General features: G+C 47.4%; 1 protein-coding gene across 9 annotated transcripts in view; it reads right to left on the reverse strand.

Moving 5' to 3' along the window:
- Nucleotides 1–1,637: 1,637 nt before the first annotated feature.
- The window catches only part of GPATCH8 (G-patch domain containing 8), an 81,227-nt gene continuing 60,912 nt past the window's right edge, over nt 1,638–21,952 (reverse strand). For all 9 annotated transcript variants that reach the window (XM_081883790.1, XM_081883791.1, XM_081883795.1 and 6 more), the window contains 2 exons: nt 8,362–8,492; nt 1,638–7,698 (listed from right to left, as the gene is read on the reverse strand). In XM_081883790.1, the coding sequence (XP_081739916.1) occupies nt 3,873–7,698; nt 8,362–8,492 (3,957 nt within the window). In that variant the 3' untranslated portion in view covers nt 1,638–3,872. The remainder of the gene's footprint in view (nt 7,699–8,361; nt 8,493–21,952) is intronic.

Below are 21,952 nucleotides of genomic sequence, written 5' to 3' on the forward strand. Positions count from 1 at the left end.
CAATGGAAGTGCTGAACCACTATCTGGGCTCCATAAGGCCAGTGAATTAAGGCTCGATCCAGACAAGGCAGAAGTGCTACGTGTGGTTCTTTTATTCTCAGTGGTGTCCACCTGCTACAGATGGAGTAATCAGATTTGCAGCCCAGGAGCACTCAATGATTCTGCTTTGCCGTAGAAGGCTCCGGTGGCTTCCATGGAAATGGACTGCCTTCTACTAGCTGGCAGGCAATTTCAAGCCCTTCTAGGAAGACAGCTTTGCTGCAGTTATCCACTCCTCAAACCTGGGCAGAGCATGTAGTTAGTTCAGGGTAACTTGCTAGTTGGTGAATTTGGACTTGTTGCTGGTGGAATCTCTCACTTGTCCTTAAGCAGCTGCCACAGCTCCTTACCAGTTTCCAGGCTGAATTCAAAGTGCAGCTGATGCCCTTCATGCTTGGGATTTGAACAAGTTTGGAAAGTGCTTGAAAAACTGCCTGATTCTTGTCTCTGCTTCCCTGCCCTGAGCTCAACTTCACAGGCTCTTCTCAAACTGCTACTCCAGTGAAGCAGCAGGCAGCACTCAAGGAAGAGGGCCTTCTTCGTGGTGGCACTCCCATCTGGGGAACACTCCCCAGGAAAGCTTGCCTGATGCCTGCTACATAATGTCCTTCTGATGGCATGCAAAAGGCCTCATTTTCCTAAGTTTAAAAAGAATAAATCCTGAATTATAAATTGATGCATACTGCATTATTTTGTATTTTATTAAATATTTTTGATATATGTATTTTTAATTCTTATATTGAAGGGCAAGTGTGTAAGTGTATTTAATAAAACATTTGAGCTGGTGGGCAAGAGGGACCATGAGGACAGGAAGATCTTGCTCCACTGCTGGGACACGATACATCTTGAATACCAATGTGCAAATCAGGATTATGTTCTCTGCGACTTAACTCTTTTCCGAGACTACCTCAGCTAACACACACAGGGCCACCCCAATGTTATTGAATGTGATGATCATTATCCTGCAAGCGTTCAGCGAGGATCAGGAGACGAGGGTTCCAGAATCTCAGAAATGTGGATTTGGACTGTATCAATCCAATGAGCGAATTCCTCGCTTGAACATGGTCCAATCTTGGGAGTGGCAAATTGAGGGAAGATGGATCATAGCAACAAGGGAATCTTAAAAGGGTTGAAAACAGACAGGGATGTTTTCCCCCCAGCAAAAGAAACATGATACAGTGGTACCTTGGTTTACGAACTTAATCTATTCCGGAAATCCGTTCTTAAACCAAAGCATTCTTAAACCAAGGTGTGCTTTCCCATAGCAGCGGGGGACTCAATTTACAAATGGAACACGCTCAACAGGAAGCGGAACATGTTCTGCTTCCAAGGCAAAGTTCACAAACCAAAATTCCAGGTTTGAAGTTCTCAATCCAAGTTGTTCATAAACTAAGCTGTTCTTAAATCAAGGTACCACTGTACATGGAATGATGCTGGGAGGACCAAAGAGAATAAAGGGGATGGGAAGATCAGTCGGTGCTCTGTGCAAACAGCGAATAAATGCAGGGCCATAAATAGGGGTAACGGCAGTGGGAAGAGTCACAACATGAGGACTAACAAATTGACTCTGACCCTTTGGGAAACAAGTACACACACGCTTTCCCCCAAATTACTAGTTTATTAGAAAGTTTATTTTCCTCATTTTTACAGCATGTATATATATTTATATATATACTTTTTATGTGACAAAAGTTAAATATAGCCTGCCGATACTGAAGTAATAGTGCGTTCTCTTTTGTGGTAAGCACTCTTGTGGAAGTCCAGTCTCCTCCTCCCTGCTGGGGCGCCGAGTCTCCCGTCTGAACCTCAAGGGAATGAAGCACTGAGAAATTAATACTGTTACTTCTTGAATTATCTACAGCGACTACCAAGAACCGAGTCCCTTTGTCACAGCAGCAGTTTCCAGTGCTTGTCTCGTTGTAGCCAAGGGTAAGGAAGCTTGAAAGCAGTCCACAGTCTTGCCATTTCAGGGCAGCAGCCAGCAGTGGTTATTTCTGAATTTCTGAAAATGCAGGCCGCATCTCAGGATATACAAGCAAGTAGCGCGCTTTGGGTCTGGACACGTGTCCCAAAACAGCCGCTGCTTTGCAGGATCTCGGCCTCCTTTTGCACTCAGCAAAAGAACCTTGAGATTCCAGGAGCCCTAGATTCCTAGTTCACTTTGGGGCCGCACCCGGGGGAGTGGCAACTGGGTGATGTCTTTTCTCTCAAGGGGCAGTTGTGAGGAAAGGGCATCCCATAAAAGAAAACCCCAAGGGGGGGGGGAGGAAAGGGATTCGGAACGAAAACACACCACTCAAAACCTCTCCAAAACATAAAAAAGGCACATATTTGAAAACAAAGAGCCTTAACACACACACACACCCATCCACACACACCTAGAAGCTATGTTGTTGCTGCAATGACTCAAAACAAGTGGTTGAATCCCAGGGGAAATAGCTGGGCTCTCAGATGTTGTTGTCTTTTGTGGGTCCCGTCTATTCCTGCGACCAGAAAGCGACTGTTTGCTTTGCCAAACGAACGGACTCTTTCTCTCAAACGTAAGGGGCCTGGCTACCGACTGAAGCACACAGTGAATGACACCTCAGCTGCCTCACAAACCTGCCTTTTCACAGAAATTACAAGAGATGTCATTACACAAGATGGACTTTGTTAGCTATGGGACAAAGGAGTCCAGATCACTGCTCCTTTGTTTATTTCCAAACCCTGTGACATTTTCTCCTATAAAATGAAAGTCTTTTTTTATGGTACATTTAAAAAAAATGAGCTCAATTAAAATATACATGCTTGAAATCATTTTGTGCCCTAGCCATAACTAGAAGCATTGAACCTTTGACAAGAATTTCCTTTCCAACTACGTTAAAATGTATAGATAACTAAAGCCACCTGAACGAGTACCACTCAAAGAACGGGCTGTAAAAAATGTTATTGCGGTATACTATCAATATGGAACATTTGTCAGAGGAGCTACAAAAAGCAGCATTGACATGTACAGAGTTCAGTGCAATTTCTTAAATTCTTTTTTTTTTCTTCTTCTGAAAAAAAATAATCATAAGTTAATAAGGAACCATCAATATTACAGAGGAAAAGAGTACAAGTTACAGAGTCATGTTCAGGATGTTCACAGGACTCCAGTACAACATATTGCTTCAAGGACTGATCAAGGAATTGCTCTCTGCTCTCTCAGCAGCGCCGTAAAGGGTGTGTAGAAAGGAGAGCACTGCCAAGCTGGTCTGGGGGTGGAAACTGGTCACTAAAAAGCAACTTCCCAGTTTGTGGTGCTCAGTGGGGGCTGCTGAACATGGTTCCCCGAATAGGAGCTGGAGAGAGGGGAGAGGGCAACAGAGGAGATGGATCAAGTGCTGAGTATTTCTTGGTTCTGTTGCTCGGGCTAAGCTTTAAGGTGGATTCAAATCACTAACTTGATATTGATGCCCAAATAAGATAGATGTGTATACCCACTTTAGGTCTTCAGAGTGGGTAGTAAATGATTTCTAATACGTGAACTGGAAATTAAAAAGGGCTGCATTTGCTAAAGGACTGCACATCCCTGAAGAAGCCACCTCCCTGGGCGCACGAGCCCCTGAATATCCTTACAAGCAAACCACCAGCAGCACAGCTCTCCCATCTTTCACAGGCCTGTTCCCTCGTGCCTCCCTGCCTCTGCCCAATCCTCCCCCTTCCTGGGCTGTTCTCAGGTCCAGAGACAGCCGCCACTGCCTTCCCGAGAACGAGAGAGACTGATGCACACGCACAGAGACAGACAGACATGCCCCTGTCCTCTCTTTCCCCTAACCCTCCCCTCCCCGATAGAGGCTGCCTCTCTCGTTCTTTCATGTGCCGTGGCTGGGAGGGTGCTGCAAATCCTGTCCTGAGAAAATGGGGTGCAGGAGAGGGTGGAGGTGCAACGCCGTGGCTGCCGCTGCCGCTGGCCGGGGTGCCAGGAGGGTCGGGTAGAGGGCAGCGTGGTGGACGGGGTGGAAAGTGAAAGGACCCGGGTGGATGGCAGACGCGGGGATGATATGGATGGGGTGGCTGGCCAGGAAGGTGCCGGGGTGCCCAGGGATGATGGAGTGGGTCAGGTGGGACAAGGAGATGGGGGTCAAGTGGGGCTGAGGGATATGGTGCACTTGAGCAAGAGGCTGGGGGTGAGGGTGGGGGTGGATGCCGATGGCTGCGGCCGCGGCGGCAGCGTGGTGCTGCAGAATGGCGTGCTGCACGGTGGTGATGGAGGTGGCTGCGGCTGCGGCTGGCTGCTGGATGTGGATGGGCTGCAAGGCAGGAGCCGTGGCTGGAGCCAGGGCGGCCGAGGCTGGGAAGGCCTTGACCTGCTTGGCCAGGAGCTGCTGCTGGATGTGCTGCTGGGCGGCCTGCTGGAGCTTGCTGTACTTCTCCATCTCCTCCGGGGTGAAGGTGATGGGCTGGCTTTCCAGTGGCGCCAGGGAAGAGTCTTCACTGCCTTCCGGCTCCCCGCTGATGCTCGGCTCCGCGCTGTGTGGGACGTAGCTGGGGAAGGGCTCCACTTCGGGGGCCAGGGGCACCATCCTGCCTTCGAGGGAGATGGGCTGGGCGCTGCCATCCAGAGGCTCGCCGGCTTCACTTTCCGCGGGGGCAGGGAACGGGTGCGGCACGGGCAGGTCGCCGGATCCAAAGTGTTCCGGGAGGGCTGGCGGCTCCAGGGGCATGGGAGCCATCTCCACGCCTGCTTCTTCTGGCTTCTGATCTCCCAGAAGGCTCTCCTGGGTCTCTATCACCAGGGTTTCGTCCACTGTGGGTTGGCTTGCTGCAGCTGCCTCCCCGCCATCGTGGGGAGTTTCGTCGAGCTCAGACAGCTCCAGCTCCTCCCCGGTCCCCAATCCTAACCCGGACTCCTCACACTGCTTGGCGTTTGGCTTTCGGACTGTGGGCAGCTTCCCGATCAAGGGAAGGACTGGCTTGTTGCCTAGGGAGGGAGGGAGCTTAGGGCCAAAGTAGCCTTGCGGGGGATCTTTCAGCTTGATCCCAACTTTGTGAGGCCCTGAGGGGGAGTCCTCGCTGCCGCTGGGCTTCTTCTCCACCTTCCTGGACTGAACTTTTTCCAGGAGGAGCTTAGCCGTGGCGGAGTTCTTCTCCTCGGAGCTGCAGTTGCTCCCCAGGCTGGAGTTGCCGCTGTTTTGGGAGAGGCTGGCAGTGGTCCCTGTCGCTTCATCGCCTCTCGCTTCCTCCCTCCTCGCGGGCCCTTCCCCTGGTCTGCCTCTGAAGTAGTGGGGGGACTGGGAGCGGTAGATCTTTGAGCGGATGAAGTCTCGCCGTGCAGATCTCCTCTCCCCAGGGCTTTCGTGGCCACGGGACCCCTTCCTGGAGAGAGACCGCTGGGAGAGGCTCCTGGCACTCCGGCTGCGCTCCCGGCTGTAGCTCCTGCTCCGTTTCCAGCTGTGCCCGGTCCGGCTGCGGCTCCGCCGCTTGCCCCGGCTGTGGCTACAGCTGCTGCTGCGCGTCCTGCCCCGGCTCCTCGTCCTCGACCTCCCCCTGGTGTGGGTTCGGCTGCGGCTGCGGGATCTGCTCCTGCTCAGGCTGTAGTCGTCTTCCGAAGAAGAGTATTTGTGCCGTTTCGACCTGCGCTTGGAACTGGCGTAGTCGGAATCGTCCTCCGAGTCGTGGGAGCGCTTGGTGCGGCTCCGGGAGCGGTCGCTGTAGTCACTGTAGCTGTCTTCTGAGTAGCTGCGCCGCCGGCTGTACCGGCTGTTGTCAGAGGAGGCGTACGAACTCGTTGAGTAGGACCTCTGGGATGACCTTCGGGAGGAATGCCGGCGCCCTGACCGGGAGCGGCTTCGGGAACAGTTGCTACCAGAGTCATAATCGTCGCTGTATTGCGAAGCAGACTTCTGCCGGAAGTGCTTGTGGCAGGAGTCCTCGTCGCTCTCGTAGCCGCCGCTGCTCTGCCGGCCTCTGTGGCTGGAGTGGGCGGAGGTAGAGGCTCGCCTTTTGGCGGTGGATGACGCCTGCTGCGGGTCCCCTTTGGTTTTTTTGCCACCATGATCTTGGGAAGAGGTGCCGCCGTCCTCTTTCTTGTTGCCGCTTTCTTCGGTGGAAAGAGACTTCCGCTGAGAGTCTTGAGCGCACCACTTTCTTTTCTTGAGGTGGCCGGTTTCGTCGGCCCCTTGTGCCCGCTCCAGCTCCGTGGCAAAGGACGGCTTGCTCTTTTTGTGTTTGTGTTTCTTCCGCTTCTTGGATTTCTCTTCTGCCAGGTCCCCATCCCTGCTTTTGTCTTCTGCCTCGCCTTTGCGCCTGCGTTTGTGTTTCGTGGACTTCTTGTGCTTCTTCTTCTTCTTGTGCTTGTGGGATTTCCCCACTTTGTCCTTGCGGCCAACAAGGCTGCCTTTGCTGCTGTCTTCTGGCCCCTCGCCCTTGCCAGCCGACACAGGATTGGACTCCTGCTTGCTGCAGGCAGACAGGGACTTGCTCTCCGGCACTGCTGTGGAGGTGCCTGCAGGAGCGCCCACCTCTTTGCTCTTGCTCATGCTGCCCTCTTCAGCAGGTGGTGCTTTCTCCTTGGGAAGGCTGCTTGCAGCTTTCTGTTTCTCCGCCCCTTTCGCTTTAATGTCTTTGTTGCGGGACAGCTTAAAGTCAAAATACAAGGGATTGCAGCTGTATGACACAGAGGGCTCTGCTTTGGTGAAGATCAGCAGTTCGGAAGGCCACTGGAGGGTGGTGCTCTCGTCTTTACTGAGCACTGGGAAGAAAGGTCCTGTCAAATGCTTAGGCCCATCTGTGCCTTCTTTACTGGTTGACGCAAGCTGGGGAAGCTCTTTGGTGACCTCAGACTCCGCAGAACCGCTTCCCTTGAGTGGCTTGCCTTCCTGCCCGCCTGCCTCTTCTGGAGGGTCTTTAACTTCAGTTTTGCTGCCTTTGCTGGAAGGACTCGGTTCCTTCTGGTGGGTGGCACACTCTGCTGCTGTCACCTTCTCACCATTCTTTGTCGCTTTGGGTTTTGGGGAGTTGCTCCGCTTTCTTTCGCGAGCCATTTTCTTGCTCATGGCTTCTGCTTCGACTTGTTCCGTGGCCTTCATAAACAGCAGGAACTGGAAGTTCGGCTTCACCTTGCAGTGAGCAGGCGGGATGTAGTGGTAATACTCTGGCTCTAGTGCCATGGGGCCGTCGTCTCGCTTCATCTTTTTCAGCTTTGACAGGGTGGTGTTTAGACCTTCCTTCTCGTGCGCTTGCTCCTCTTCGTCGCCTTTGCTGTCAGGGCTGTTTGTCCCCTCGACCTCCCCAAATTTCCCCAGGGCTCCAGGATCGGACTGGGCTTTCTCATCCGCTTTGACTTCGTCATCGGGAGAACTGGACTCATCAACGTGGTCTTTGAAGACGGAGGCAATTGACTCTAGTTTCACTGGGGCTTTTTTGGCAAATGAGAAAGACACGCCTATCTTAAGAGGGTTAACCCCTGAGCTGATGGCTTGCGGTACCTGGACAGGAACCTGCCCAAGCCCGATGTTGCTACTAGTTTGCCCAGTGGCACAAACAAGACCCTTGTCTGTGGTCATACTGGCAACTGGCCCAGGAGCTGGTGAAAAAGAGCAGCAACTGCTGGGAGCTGCTGAATCGACGTCATCCTCTCCTCCTTCCTCGTCTACTGCCACAGTAGTGGTTCTAAACATCGGCCCGCTTCCTGGAGCACTGGGGGATTGAAATGGGACAGGGGTAAAGGGGAGGGAGAAACAATAGTTAGATACTGCTTAACATTAACATCTTAACCTTTATCTCTTACCCATGCCTATTCAACCTCTCACTAATTTCCTGGAATTGCTTTGAAAGCTAACAGTATGTCCAGGAACAAAGTTTTAATCTACACTTCCACTGTATTGTATGTGGAATAATTCATGTGCTCCAACCAGCACATCCTTGACAGAATTCAAGTATTCGTGATTTTTTTTTTTTAAAAGGTGTCTTAAGATTCAAGCCTTCCTGGTTATATAAAAGAATCAAGACGAAAACATCGCAAGGTTTTGATGCACACAAGTAAGAGCTGCCTCATCCATTTCAGGCCTGAACCTTTCCCCAACTCAGATCCTGTTCACTAGAGCAGTTAGTTCAATTAAATCTGTCTCCCTCCACTCACATAACACACTGCCCTTCCAACATGGGGAATGGAGAATCAAACTTGCGGACTGGCCACTGGTGAGCTAAGCATTCCTCATGGGGGCGGGCATAATAAATGTTTTACAAAAATATGAAGAATAACTTGCTATCCAGTCCGTTAAAAACAGCCTGAATAAAAGGGGAAGTCAATTGTATGTTTAACTTAACTAACTTGCTGGCACAAGGAGCCCATTCACTTACCATTCAGGTTGCTTCCTCTGCTCAGCCAACTCGTGGAGACGACGGAGGGCTTTCTCCTGCTTCCTCTCATCTTTCCGGGATCTCGAGGAAACATTGCGAGCAAACTCCCTTTGCTTGAGATCCTTCAACCTCTGTAGCAAAGCAAGAGAAAAGGAAAATAGAAGGGAATAAGATGGAACGGTGAACCTTTTCAAGTATTTCCAAAAGAGTTTCCCAGCTGGCCATCCTTAACCCATTCCGCGTCATTTGACCAGGGGTGGGTAACCAGCAGCTCTCCTAATTTTGTTGGAATTCAACTCACACCAGCCCCAGCCAGCATGGCCATCGGGGATGATGAGAGCTGTAATCCAGCAGCATCTGGAGAGCCATAGGTTTCCCACCTGTGCACTAGACAATTTAGAGGCACTCCCTGAACTCACTGATATAGAGCACATCCTTTCCATGTAGAAGGTCCCAGATGCAGTCCCTGGCATCTCCAGATAAGAGGGCTTGGAAAGATCTCTGCCCAAGACCCTGAACACTCTAAGTAGACAATACTGAGCTAGATAGTTCAGTGGTCTGACTTAATAGCAGACCATATAGTCACAGGGTGGGCTCACTAAAAGTCTCCAAAGAGTAGCCATTTTAGAGTGTAAGCAAGAAGCATTGAAGCACTTCCGAGAAAGGATTAAGAGAGGAAGAAGATACTATATTTAGGTATACAAGAGCAGTAGGGAGGAACAGTTCTATCTCCCTATACAATCCAGGATGCTTAGAATTGCAGGTTCCTTTTCAGAGGAAAACTGGCGGAAAAGGCTTAAGGGCTAAATTTGTTAACCAACCTTGCTGCGAAATCCCAGTGACTGAACAAAGACTGGGAGTGGGGTGCTCTTGCTACAGCAAGCATTGAAACTCATCTGATTGTGTCTGGTGACACAGCAATTGTTTAAATATTGCAATTGTTTTTAGGCTTAGCATATCTCAAATTGTGCTCTTTGCAGCCACAGCTACCCGTCCCCTCCCACACGCATCCATCCATAGCAGAGAGCAGGAAGAAAGTTTTGCCCCAGCAACTAAATGCATCAGGTGAAGAATACGCCTTTAGAAAGAATCGGCTTATATGGACTTGTCCCCGGCCACAATATGGAAGCTGCGGCTTTGGCACAGAACTCTCGAGTTTTTGCCCCTAGCCCAGAGCAGACTCAAGTCTAGCATTACTCCGCTGAAAATGGACACCACTTTGAATGAGATGAGATGATGCAGGGAGGGGAGGTGATGGGTTCTCCAAAACTAGTAAGACATCATTGAATGGGGTTATGGTTTCACTGAACTGAGAGTGGAAGAAGAGGAGCGGAATGCATAGCTACGTTCTCAGACATGCACACAGAAAGACAGAGCTACAGACACTAGTAGGAAAAAAAACTCACTCTTATGATCTGGCCTCCATAATATGCTTTCATTATATCAGTTGACAATATCATATCATGAGTGGGGGGGGGGAGGTAAAAAAAAATACATGAGAGCAGAAGAGAGAGAGAAAGAAAAAAAGGGCAACCATTACTAACATCAATGCTCAGAATATCTGCAAGCTTATTCTATTGGATATGGAACTGGTTCACAGCTAAGAAGGCACAGAGGAACAGGACTCTCATCAAGTAGGATAACACTAATAACTTTGCCAGGACAAATAAGCTGGGGTGGGTCACTACATAGTCAAACACTGGTTCTACGAGGCTGCCTTGAGCGGAGAAGAGGAGAGAAAACACAAAACAAGTAAGTATCCCTGTAATGTGAAAGGAGCAGCATTTATAGCTGGGACATGGAATCTGGGGCCCTCCAGATGTTGCTATTAACGGTATTTGTTAGAGCACAATTCCTATAGTTGCTGGCCATGCTGGCTGGGGCTGATGGAGCTTGGTAGTCCAACGACATCTGACAGGCCATAGGTTCCCCATCGCTGATTTACAGGAAAGGTGAAGCTGGAGGAGAAGCCTTGAGAGAACCAAATGGCTTTCAAGTACATCTATGAAAGTCTGAAATTTCATAAACCGGATCCCTCCATAAAGAACCATTTCCAAGGTTCTTTGGAAGCATTTGTGGAACCAGTTTCATTTTGGAATGAATCCTGGTCTCCTTCAACCCCTTGCATGAACCACTCTTGTAATGTTCAGTTGAAAATGTTCAACATAAGGGTGGTATATAAATAGCGCATGCAAAAACCTCTAAATGAGTATGCAAAAGACCTCTAGATTTACCTTCCCCTGTTGCAGCCACAGAACCCCCAGATGGGTCAAATCCTGTTCATGCCCATCTGAAGAATACACACAGCTGGGAAAACCAAGTCTTCACAAGAATGAACAAAAGCACCAGCAGCGTGGGAAGACAGCACCAAAGCAGTGGGAAGGCTCTTGCAGCAAGCCCCATGTGCATGATAGAGCTCTGCTATTAAAGAAAATTATAGCCCACTTTAATGATGGGCCGTAAGGATGCCTCTTGCTTAGCACTTTGACAAGTGTGGGGAACAAAGAGTGCGACAAGTTGGGCTCATCTGTAGCGGTTTGGCATGAGCTGTGATATGATTATAGCGCTGCATTTATTAGACTGGGTGACAGGATAGGCGGGGTTTTTGTTCGTTTGTTTTGTTTTTGCAGAGGCTCGCTTTGCGTTTCGAATTTGCAAGAGCAGAGTAAGACACAAATTTACATCCCTTGGCAGAGTGCACTTTTAATACATGCAAGAGGGCAATATAGTTAGCAGAGGCATGCACATTCTCAGTGAACGCCTTGCAATTTGCACCAAGAAAGCCGATTTTAGAAACCTGCATTTATTATGTCCTGCTAGTCAGTGAAAAGGGCAGGTACTCAGCCATGGAGGTTCTGCCACCTGATCACTTGGTCACCCTGCAGCAGAAACATCTATATGCTTAAAATTTTACATCTGCACTCCACCTTAATCTGGAATTACGCATTTTACTTGCATTCATTCACACAGGTGAAGAATTGCTGCCAGCCATTAAATGTGAGGGAAGTTACCCATGGTGGTTAAAAGCTGTTGCCATTTACAATAATCCACAAATGGAACAGCCATGTGGGCTCTAGCGTGCCCGGTTAGAGGGGCAGGAGGCATGCAGATCCACTAATTTGGCATGTTTCTTTGGTCTTCACCACTAGTTTTATTTCCCTTGTTGCCTTCCCGAAGCAGCCCTTTAACTTCCGGAAGTGATGAACTGTCCCAGACAGTTATGAGTAGCGCAATAAGGCAGGTAAGGTGCAGGATGAATAACAAGGCATCTAAAACCAACATATTTAGCTTGTGCCATAATTAAAGGCAGTAGTTTAAAACAACCATATATATAAAATATGTGCTCAGGTGGAAAAACTTGTTTCAAAACAGTATGAATAGTTAATAAGAGAGGATGAGTTAGCCTGTGATGTTTCCCTATTTAAAATACAGAAGCTTCCTGCTCCTTCAAGTTCTAGACCCCAATGGAGCTTTTTTTTCATCCTGGCCCCACCCCACCCCCGCAACATCAACTCTGAATACTATCATGCTCTAACTTCCAGCTCTTTTGTTTTATTTGCAAACGTAAAACAAATTGTAGGACGCGGGTGGCACTGTGGATTAAACCACAGAGCCTAGGACTTGCCAATCAGAAGGTCGGCAGTTCGAATCCCCGTGACGGGGTGAGCTCCCGTTGCTCGGTCCCTGCTCCTGCCAACCTAGCAGTTCGAAAGCACATCAAAGTACAAGTAGATAAATAGGTACCGCTCTGGCGGGAAGGTTAACGGTGTTTCCGTGCGCTGCTCTGGTTTGCCAGAAGCGGCTTGGTCATGCTGGCCACATGACCCAGAAGCTGTACACCGGCTTCCTCGGCCAATAAAGCGAGATGAGTGCTGCAACCCCAGAGTCGGCCACAACTGGACCTAATGGTCAGGGGTCCCTTTACCTTTACCCTGTGGGAACAAGAGCACAAATTGTCCTGCTGCCTCTGCTGCCTCACGTAGGTGGTCCCAGCCTTGCTGAGGGACTGATGCCTTGCTGAGGGACTGATGAGCGCTATAACCCCAGAGTCGGCCACAACTGGACCTAATGCTCAGGGGTCCCTTTACCTTTAAAACAAATTGCAGAAAGCAAAACCAACAACAGGGGTGCAATATAAGTACACTTGGAGGCAGGTTGAGTAAGGCATCCAGGTCTTTTTGCTTCATCTGAATATAAATTGCACTGGCACATCGACAGAGAAAGCTTGTGTTCCCCTTTGCTCTGGCAAGTTCCCTCCACCACCCCAGCTTCCGGTGAAGCATGCAAAGGTAGGGGTGGGCGTCTTCCCTCCCCTTCGCAAAATGTACTGTTCAGGAGGCCTCTAAAGTGCTTTAGCAGCAAATGCACAGGAATAGCTGAGTCCCAGTAGAGGGAGTAGAGGACTGCAGGGAGATTTGCCTGCCAATTCAGCCTGCACCTAAGGGCTTTTCTGAGACTTGCCAGATAAGCATAACAAGCAGACCTAGGGCAAGAGGATTCCTTTCAAGCAGGCCTAATGGCCTGTTTAGCTTGTTAAATTGTTTGTTCGAGGATCAGATCAGAAAATGGAGCTATCATCATCCCCTGCTCCAGGGAATCTCAGAAGCTGGGAATAACAAATTACAAAAATCTTACTCGGCTCTCAATTTTTAAAAAGCTCACTCAATTCCCACAGAAGCCGACCTTCTAGGAAGAAGCGGCAGAGAAAGTAGAAATATGTGTGAGGCATTATTCTCCCAACCTTAAGGGAGTTGGGTGTTGCTGATGGGTAGCGATTCTCTCCCTGCCCCACCAATCCACCACCAAGCTTTCTCTTTCTTAGCATTTTGATGGAATTTTAAAATGGAGTTTTCAGCATCCACTTTATAAATGATTTGTAATGTTTTCTTCTTTTTAAGGCTTTTGTGTTTCACTCTTTAGTCTTGTTATTTATTGCTATATTCATGGTTTTCTTTTACAGTGGACGCTCGGGTTGCGAACGTGATCCGTGCGGGATGCACGTCCGCAACCCGCAGCGGCGTTACTTCTGCGTGATTTAGCGCTTCTGCCGAAACCCAGAAGTAACCCGTTCCAGTACTTCCGAGTTTCAGCAGTCCGCAACCTGAAGCGTCTGTAACCCGAGGTATGAATGTATAAACTACGGGGAGGGGGGCGGGTAATTAAGTGTGGTAGTTACTGTACAGTGGTACCTCGCAAGACGAAATTAATTCGTTTTGCGAGTTTTTTCGTCTTGTGAATTTTTCGTCTTGCGAAGCACGGATGCACCCTGGGTATTAACGGTTTTAAGAAAAAGGAAACAAACTTGCAAGACGTTTTCGTCTTGCGAAGCAAGCCCATAGGGAAATTTGTCTTGTGAAGCAACTCAAAAAACGAAAAACTCTTTTGTCTTGCGAGTTTTTCGTCTTACAAGGCATTCGTCTTGCGAGGTACCACTGTATAAACAATTTGCTGCCTGAAACTAAGAGAAAGGGCTGCCTTTGCAAACTCCCAAGAGCAGTGAATGCTTGCGCTCTCTCTCTCTCTCTCTCTCTCTCTCTCTCTCTCTCTCTCTCTTTTTCACACACACACACACACACACACACACACACACACAAACACACAGCTTAAAAATGTGGTGCTTGAAGGCTGCTCAGGACAAAGCTTTGCAGATGTAACCATAGCTGCTAATTTGGATGTCTAGGCTGTGGCAGCATGCAAGCTTACTGAAGAGGAAGCTCCACTGAACTCAGGAGGACATGCTGTTGAGCAAAGAAGCATAGATTCAGGCAGTAAATGGGCAGACAGAGATTTGCTGGTAAGCAAAGGGGCCTGTTGGACCCATTAGACAAAGACACAAGTGACATGCAAGGCATACTGTGCTGCCTTTTCTTCCCCTGCAGAGCAAGCCAGAGGCTTAGCAGTGAATGCTCCCTGCAGCCAAGACGGGAGTTTGCTTTTCATCCCCATCCCAAATTCTCGTGAACTGGGCAGACCCATCTCCCCCCCCGCCCCACCCCATTTGCTGAAGCAGAGGAAGAGCCTCTTCACATGCCATTTATGCCTCCTGCTTGCCTCAGCCCATGCAGATGCTCCTCAAAGCCATACATATCCAATTGGTCATTGCGAGAGCTTTTTAGAGAAACTTCACAGCCATGTCAGCTGCTGTGTGCTCTTAAAACCATAATGTATTTTCTGGAGGTTTAATTAAACCAAGAGACCGTGTGCTTTATAGGAAACCAAACAACTGAAAAAGTATTTTTAATTTCTGCTTGGTAAAAACTGTAAAATGGCTTAGTTTGCACGCAAAAGGAAAGTCATTCACTTGGCTACTTGGACTACTCGTCTACGTACACTTACTGGAGAATAAACCCTGCTGAGTTCAGTGCTACTAAATTTCAAATAAATTATTATGAATCTCAATACAACTCACAATCCATTTAAGGTGTAAACCTATTTCTTCAGAAGGAAGACCCACTAAAATTATGGTAAGATTGGGCTTTGGAACGAACCTTGGGACAATGATTATCCGGGAAGTTTAGCCACAATGTGCGGAAACCTGATTTCATATGTTTAGTGCAGAAGATAACACCCAAATTAATAACACATGCCTCTCATTCTGATTAAACTGGTATCTGCTTTGAAAATGTTGAGTTCTGCCAGAGTTGGCTGGCAGAAAACAGTAGGACGACTGCTGGACCCAAGCTGAAATTGTGAAACGGTAGCTAGCTCATTATTAACCACAAGTGAGTTATCTGAAGTCATCTGAAGAAGTATGCATGCACTCAGCAGTTCATACGAAGAACAAAACTTACCGTATTTTTGCTCTATAAGACGCACCAGACCATAAGACGCACCTAGTTTTTGGAGGAGGAAAACAAGAAAAAAAATATTCTGAATCTCAGTAGCCAGAACAGCAAGAGGGATCGCTGCGCAGTGAAAGCAGTGATCCCTCTTGCTGTTCTGGCTTCTGGGATAGCTGCGCAGCCTGCATTCGCTCGATAAGATGCACACACATTCCCCCTTACTTTTTAGGAGGGAAAAAGTGAGTCTTATAGAACAAAAAATATGGTAGTTGGTCTTTAAGGTGCTACCAGACAATTTTTTAAATTATATTTCCACAAGTGGGTTGTGCGTCTCAAGTGAAATATAGGGCGCTCCTACACATCAGGAAGCAGAGTCCTTAAATAGTTGTCTCATTTATACCCAGCCTTCCTCCAAGGTATGCAAGTTCCCTCGTCTGCTCTTCACAACAGCCCACTAATATAAGGCATGCAAACCAGGGAGTTTCATTGCTAAGTAGGCATTATAAACTTTGTTGTACACATTATCTAGCAGCATCAACAGCCTGGCCCCCACTAAGCACTGCACATCACGTGCTGGGTAAGCCGGGGGGGGGCACCAACTCATCCCTCTTGGCACATTTGGCTAAAGATCACGCCCCGCCCCACCCTGCTCGCCCTCAATTCTGGCACAAAGGGACTACAGATAATCTTTAGCTTCCCAACAGTGACCAAAGCAGCCTTGGCATTTCTTCACAGAATCTTCCCAATTGTTTGATCCAGCAATGTTGTTGACATTCCCTGCCTTGTGCAGTGGCCTCAGCATATTTGAAGGCTGACATGATGCATGCTGAGACGCATTTCTTCCTCCTTCTTACTCGAGGGAGTTCCACGGTTTGGCTTTGTATGTGGGAGTGCCTGGCGGAGCATGCCTAAGTCACATGAATGCACACACTTGTTGTGATGTGAGCACAGAATCGGAAAGCCTGCGGATGAAGGGGCTCTTTCAGAGGTCTGCTGGCTTCCATTTCCTTCCTCTGGCAGTGCTGCTCTTTGTGGGCAATGCATTGCGTGGGCACTTAAGCAATTTCTCAATCAATCACTGTAAGAAGTGACCCCGAACAACACCAAAGGTGACACCGGGTAGCATTTTATGTCTCGGGAAGCGCTATCAAAGCAACAGAGGAGCAAAGCCACAAACACAAAATGTGTTAGAGGTGTCAAGAGTTCTGCTCAAAAGCAAGCCTCTATGTGCAGCCATATGATGCGGGGGACAACTTCCACGTGCAAAAATATTTCTGCTCATTATAGCATGCTAGCAAGGACGATCTGGCCCACAAAATCTAACGGAGCATCGGAAACATGTGAAATGCAGTTTCTAATGTTCTCAGATGGCTCTGCTTTCAGGTTTAGGGTGTTGTTTGAGGACTAGAGAGGAAAATGTGGGGAAGCTACATTCCCATCTTTGTTACTGTTCTCTTACTGGGTCTTGTTTCAAATGGAAGTGAGAATCAGAGCCTGCAGACACTTGACAAGAAATTCTCCTACAATAAAAGCTAAAGGTAAAGGGACCCCTGACCATTAGGTCCAGTCGTGACCGACTCTGGCGTTGCGGTGCTCATCTCGCTTTACTGGCCAAGGGAGCCGGCGTGCAGCTTCCAGGTCATGTGGCCAGCATGTCTAAGCCGCTTCTGGCGAACCAGAGCAGCGCACAGAAACACCGTTTACCTTCCCACCGGAGTGGTACCTATTTCTCTACTTGCACTTTGATGTGCTTTCAAACTGCTAGGTTGGCAGGAGCAGGGACCGAGCAACGGGAGCTCACCCCGTCGTGGGGATTCGAACCGCCAACCTTCTGATCAGCAAGTCCTAGGCTCTGTGGTTTAACCCACAGTGCCACCCGCGTCCCTTAAAAAGCTAAAGGTAGCTACTGTATTACTGTATTGTGAATCCTGACCCCCATGCTAACACAAAATACTTTGATGACCAAGCAAATATATGTGCTTTATTTTTTATAATAAATTTCATTTGATTAATAAACAAACCTTTTTCAGCAGGTTTAAAGCAGCATAAGTTTTCAGGCCCAGCTACGAAGTCTGCAATTCACCTATTGTTGGTCTGACACAAGACATAAGGCTCAGTCTCAATGTAGAGTGATCCTGCCGGGAAAGGTGTTGAGGACTAAACTGATGATAAGTTATTTGTTTTGTTCTCATAGGGCAGAACAGGCCTGGCTTTCGTAGCATGTTTTAAGAAGACTACAGTGGAGCCACAATTTGGTTAAAATTGTAGGGAGTAGGAGGTGGGTCCTTTGCATTAAATGAAGGGCCTCTCTACCTTCTCCTCCTCACTGTTCCCATTTGAAGACTGATTTGGAGTGACACTGAGCCCTTGGTTCGTGACTGATTTGGTTTCCCTAATATGACTCAGTCACCCAAATGTACTGAGGGAGAAATCAGAAACCTTTACGGTACCAACTGAGCAGCAATAATTGTCATGCAATTTGTAAAAACCCTTGGCACCAAGAAAATATCAAAGGGCAACATTCAGTAGTGATAGCAGTGAGGTCTGATGGTGAAGTGAAGGAACTAGCAGCAAAGTGGGTGGACTGAGATATGAAAGCAAGCAAACCACATGGTGTTGTGTAGAAGGAGGAGGATTCTGGCATGGGAGGCTACCCAAAACTTACAGGAATGAATGAAGGTGTTGACAGTCCAGAACTGGTACCAAGCCAGCATTCCTTTTTGGTACTGTAGAGTCCTTTTTCTCAACATGGTTTAAAAATGGGTGAATGAAAGATTCTTTGAGCAGGATTGCTCCTATTTCCTTCCCACACACCCCATTCCCTCGAGCAAGAGGTCTAGATGCTCTGGACACTGGCCTGAATGAGTAAAATGAAGCAGTTTCTTTCCCCAGTGGTAACATGCAGTGTTTTCCCATTGTAGGGGTGCGGCACAGAAAGAGGAACCCCAGTTCTACTCAACTTCCTGCTCCATCAGATCATTCTTATAGTCCCAGCACCCAGGACTCTCCTAAAACTGTCCTATGCTCTTCCAAAAGGAAGGATCCCACAGCTTGAGTTAATTTTAAATAACAGCAATTCAGTGGCGAATAAGTACCGTAGGTGCAAAGTGTAGATCTTTTTACGCCCCATTATTTTGAGAGACCGCAAGAAAAAATGCACCACACTCTGGATCCCAGGCTGTCACCATGAGAACAGCAAACTGGGACCAGGTGTTTCCAATACACAATCCTCATCACTAGAGTGTCCTGTCTTTAACCACCTTTACCACACTCATTCCTTTCTTTAAACTTCAAATAAAGAAAATTCCAAGGTCTCCTTGGGCAGCTTGTACTAGTGCTGAACAGCTCAAATAGCTGAAGATGCCATTCCTGAAGTTTAATTCCTTCCTGAAGAGTAACAACCGTGTCTTCTCTATCTGGTCATGACTTTTCGGGGGGGGGGGTGACAGTGACATGGATAACGATGCCACGTTTAGGGGAAGGAACACTATCAGTGAAGGAGCAATGAAGTAGGGTGGTGTGGGTTCAAGAGACATGGGAAGAATAGCGGGGTGGGAATGGAGAGGAAAGCTGAGGGTGAAAATCCAAGTGAGCTGGCAGGAATGCAGTTAGAGCAAAAGGACTGCAAGTAAATTGACAATTTTTCGAAAGCCCTTATCTAATAATAATTATTCTAAAAAAAGAATCTCAAGAGCCACAGGGGACTAGGGAAGGAAAAGCAGCTAAGGGAAGTAGAAGGAGGAAATACATCAAGAGGGAAGCTTTCTAACATGCTATAAGCTTCCCTAATCAAGGTATATTAATGTAGATTCCTTTTCTATCCCCCCCGCCAGTGTTGTTGTGAAGGCAAGCTAGCAAGCCACATAGGACCAACATCTAAATTGCCTGTGCCTGATTTATTTCAAACACAAGGTCAGCTTAACTCACTAATAACCAAAGTCATTTCTACATGTTCCAAGAGGGGATTTGCTCAGGTGCTCGACTCGGCTTCCTTGACAGATTCATCAACAATGAATCCCAAAGTTAAGTGTGTGTATATAAGTGACCATGCATTCCTTCCATAGGCGAAGGTGAAGCTAAGAGGTTGTTGGCTGACATCCACCGCTGAAGTGGACTACTTGCAGGGCCAGGGAAAAAAGGTCCTGCTGCAGCAGATCTCCAACCGAATGCTGGTGAAATGCTGCAGTTCAAATTAAATCTTGGCACAGATCATGGCGGGGGAAGAGGGGGAGGATGCACATGGCTGGAGGAAGAGATGAAAAATGTAAGCCATGAGCAACTTAGAGATGGGAGTGAAATAACAAATCCTCTCACTGACCTGAATTTACCTTTTGACCTAGCATGCTTTTGAACCAGTCTTCAGCTCAGCTAACTAAAGGACAAGTGAAGCTGCTTCTCTCTATTTCAGGGGTGGGGACTGGATCAGGCAGGAGGGCCAAATCAGTAGCTTCCACCTTCCTCACAGTCCGTGTCTGACTAGTGGGTTGACTCACCCACTTGCCTATCAACTGACATCACTATTATATTGGGTGACTTCAATTCACAAGGGCCTTCAGAAACTCATTTCATGATCTTGAGCCAATGATTTGAAAGGGGCTTTGAAAGGCACCACTGATTAGCCCCTTTTGGCTGAGCCAGGTATTTCCTTGCTCCACACCTGACGTTTTATATGACATCAGGTGGATGACAGGTACAGTCTGGCAGTCCTCATTAAGCCTGTGGGCTTGAGGTTCCTCATCCCTGCTCTATTTTAAGGTGTGAAGCAAAAATGCCTTGAAGCACAAATGCTTTCCTTCTTGAACTTGAAAAAAAGCAAAAGGTAGACACTGATTTTCCTGATTTCCAGACACAATCTCCCCAATGAACAGCCCCTAGTTGGAACACTTTCTGGTGCTCTAAAGATTAGGCTTATATTAGCATACATAACCACCATGATCTCATTTTTTAATGGTTATGCTCTGTACTCATAAGCTTCAAGAATTCTGATACAACTCCAAGTGTGCTTTCAGCAGTTAGCATATTTGTTGGCAAAACAGGTTTACAATCTCATTTCCTGTTTTCTTTTCATTGTGACTTCTGTATAATTTTGCCCCAAATGACACGAGGGGCTTCTCTCTCACTCCACAAGAGAAGGGTGATGCTGCCACCAGGACCAATATGGGGTGATTAAGCAGGACTGTGTCATACTCTCACTTTATAAGGTTTCCTACCGATACACACACAGTACTTGCTGGCTCCAACCTTATTGGCAATCTTAGCTGTTTTCTCCAATGCCTGTCTATTCCCAAGAACTATTGATTATGTTTTTTAAAAAATCTAAATGTTCAAACCTGAAGCACACATTTTATGAATATTATCCCCCTCCTTTATTGAAATTCAAAGCAGCTAACAGAAGTTAAAGCCTATGCAAAATCAATATTGAATTAAAAGCTGTAACACTTCAAAACCACAGAAAACAACAAAACAATAAAAGCAACGAGGTCAGGTTGATTGAAGTATCACCCCACTCCCCAAGCCTCAGTTTTGGGACCTGATTGCATTGACATAAGTAGGGGTTGCCAACCTTTTTGGGCCCATGTGAGAGAGGGTTGTGAGCATCACCCTGCCACCTCTCCATCCCTTTCCCTCTGCTAGACAAACAGAAAGAACAAAGGTACATGCATGTGGGTCTCTCTACTATTCCAAGGTGTCCGGGTAAATATGAGAACTAACAGAATCAAAAACAGATACACTTACGTATGTCTGATTTTACAGTGTCCCCTTAAACCCCACTAAATTAAAGCTTCTAGTAGCAAACTGCACAGTAAAAAGAACTGAATGTATGATTTTCACAGTTTAGTCAATGGAGGCAGGCATGACCTGCAATTTGATGATTGTTGGGAGAAGAGGAAACATGAAGAAAACATGCAATTCTAAGAAGACCCGTTTTTCTGAATCTGACACAGGCATGCGTGAATCCCTGCACATGCCTTCTCTCACACAAATTTATTCTCCCCCTCCCCCATCGGCACCACACATTATCTTTCCTTGCACCTCTGTTTTCTTCCTCCTTTCCCTTCTAACATCTCTGTTGCTCTGCTTTCTGCTGCTCAAATGCCAAACTGAACTTTGAGAAACACAAGGAGTTGAAAAAGGAAATAGGAAAGACTCTCAGAGGCCTCATGGGCACCAGGTCAAGCTCTCAAGGGTGTCAGTGATCTCATGGGCCTCATGTTGATAATCCTAGCCTTAGAACATGAATGCTTCTGAGCATGCCCAGAATTCAGATCACTCCACAAAGTGAGATCACAGTCTTCTACAGTCTCACATTTAGGTTTACACAGGTCAGAGGAGTTTCAAAGGAAACTTGAGCCCCTTCACCTGCTTTTTACACTTTATATCTAATGCAAAAATCAGGCAAACATGATTTAAAAGACCTGGCCAGTAAATGAGGATCATTCTGCCTGTTACAGTTTGCCAAAAATATCAAAATGGCACTAATGATCTAATGAGCTTTCTTTCTATTGTGTCATGTTGTCCATTCTACATTATCAAAAGCTTCCAACTGTTTACCTCCTACATTAGATGTGAAAGCCTTCAAGCCTGACATATTTACACAGAATCTATAACTATTTATAACTATATCAATTTCCATAACTCTAAATCCTCTCCCCCCTCCCCAACTTTAAGCTAATCACCTACTATCAAAGTCCAAAACAGGTGCTGTCTTAATTTCCTTCCAAGTCAGGACAAAAAATTAACACTTGATGCTAGGATTAAGTTCAGCTGAAATCATTCACTAAACCATGGGGCATCAAGGCAGACTGTGG

Source organism: Podarcis melisellensis (assembly GCF_964234715.1).
Source record: "Podarcis melisellensis genome assembly, chromosome: 13".
In the NCBI taxonomy this organism is placed as follows: domain Eukaryota; kingdom Metazoa; phylum Chordata; class Lepidosauria; order Squamata; family Lacertidae; genus Podarcis; species Podarcis melisellensis.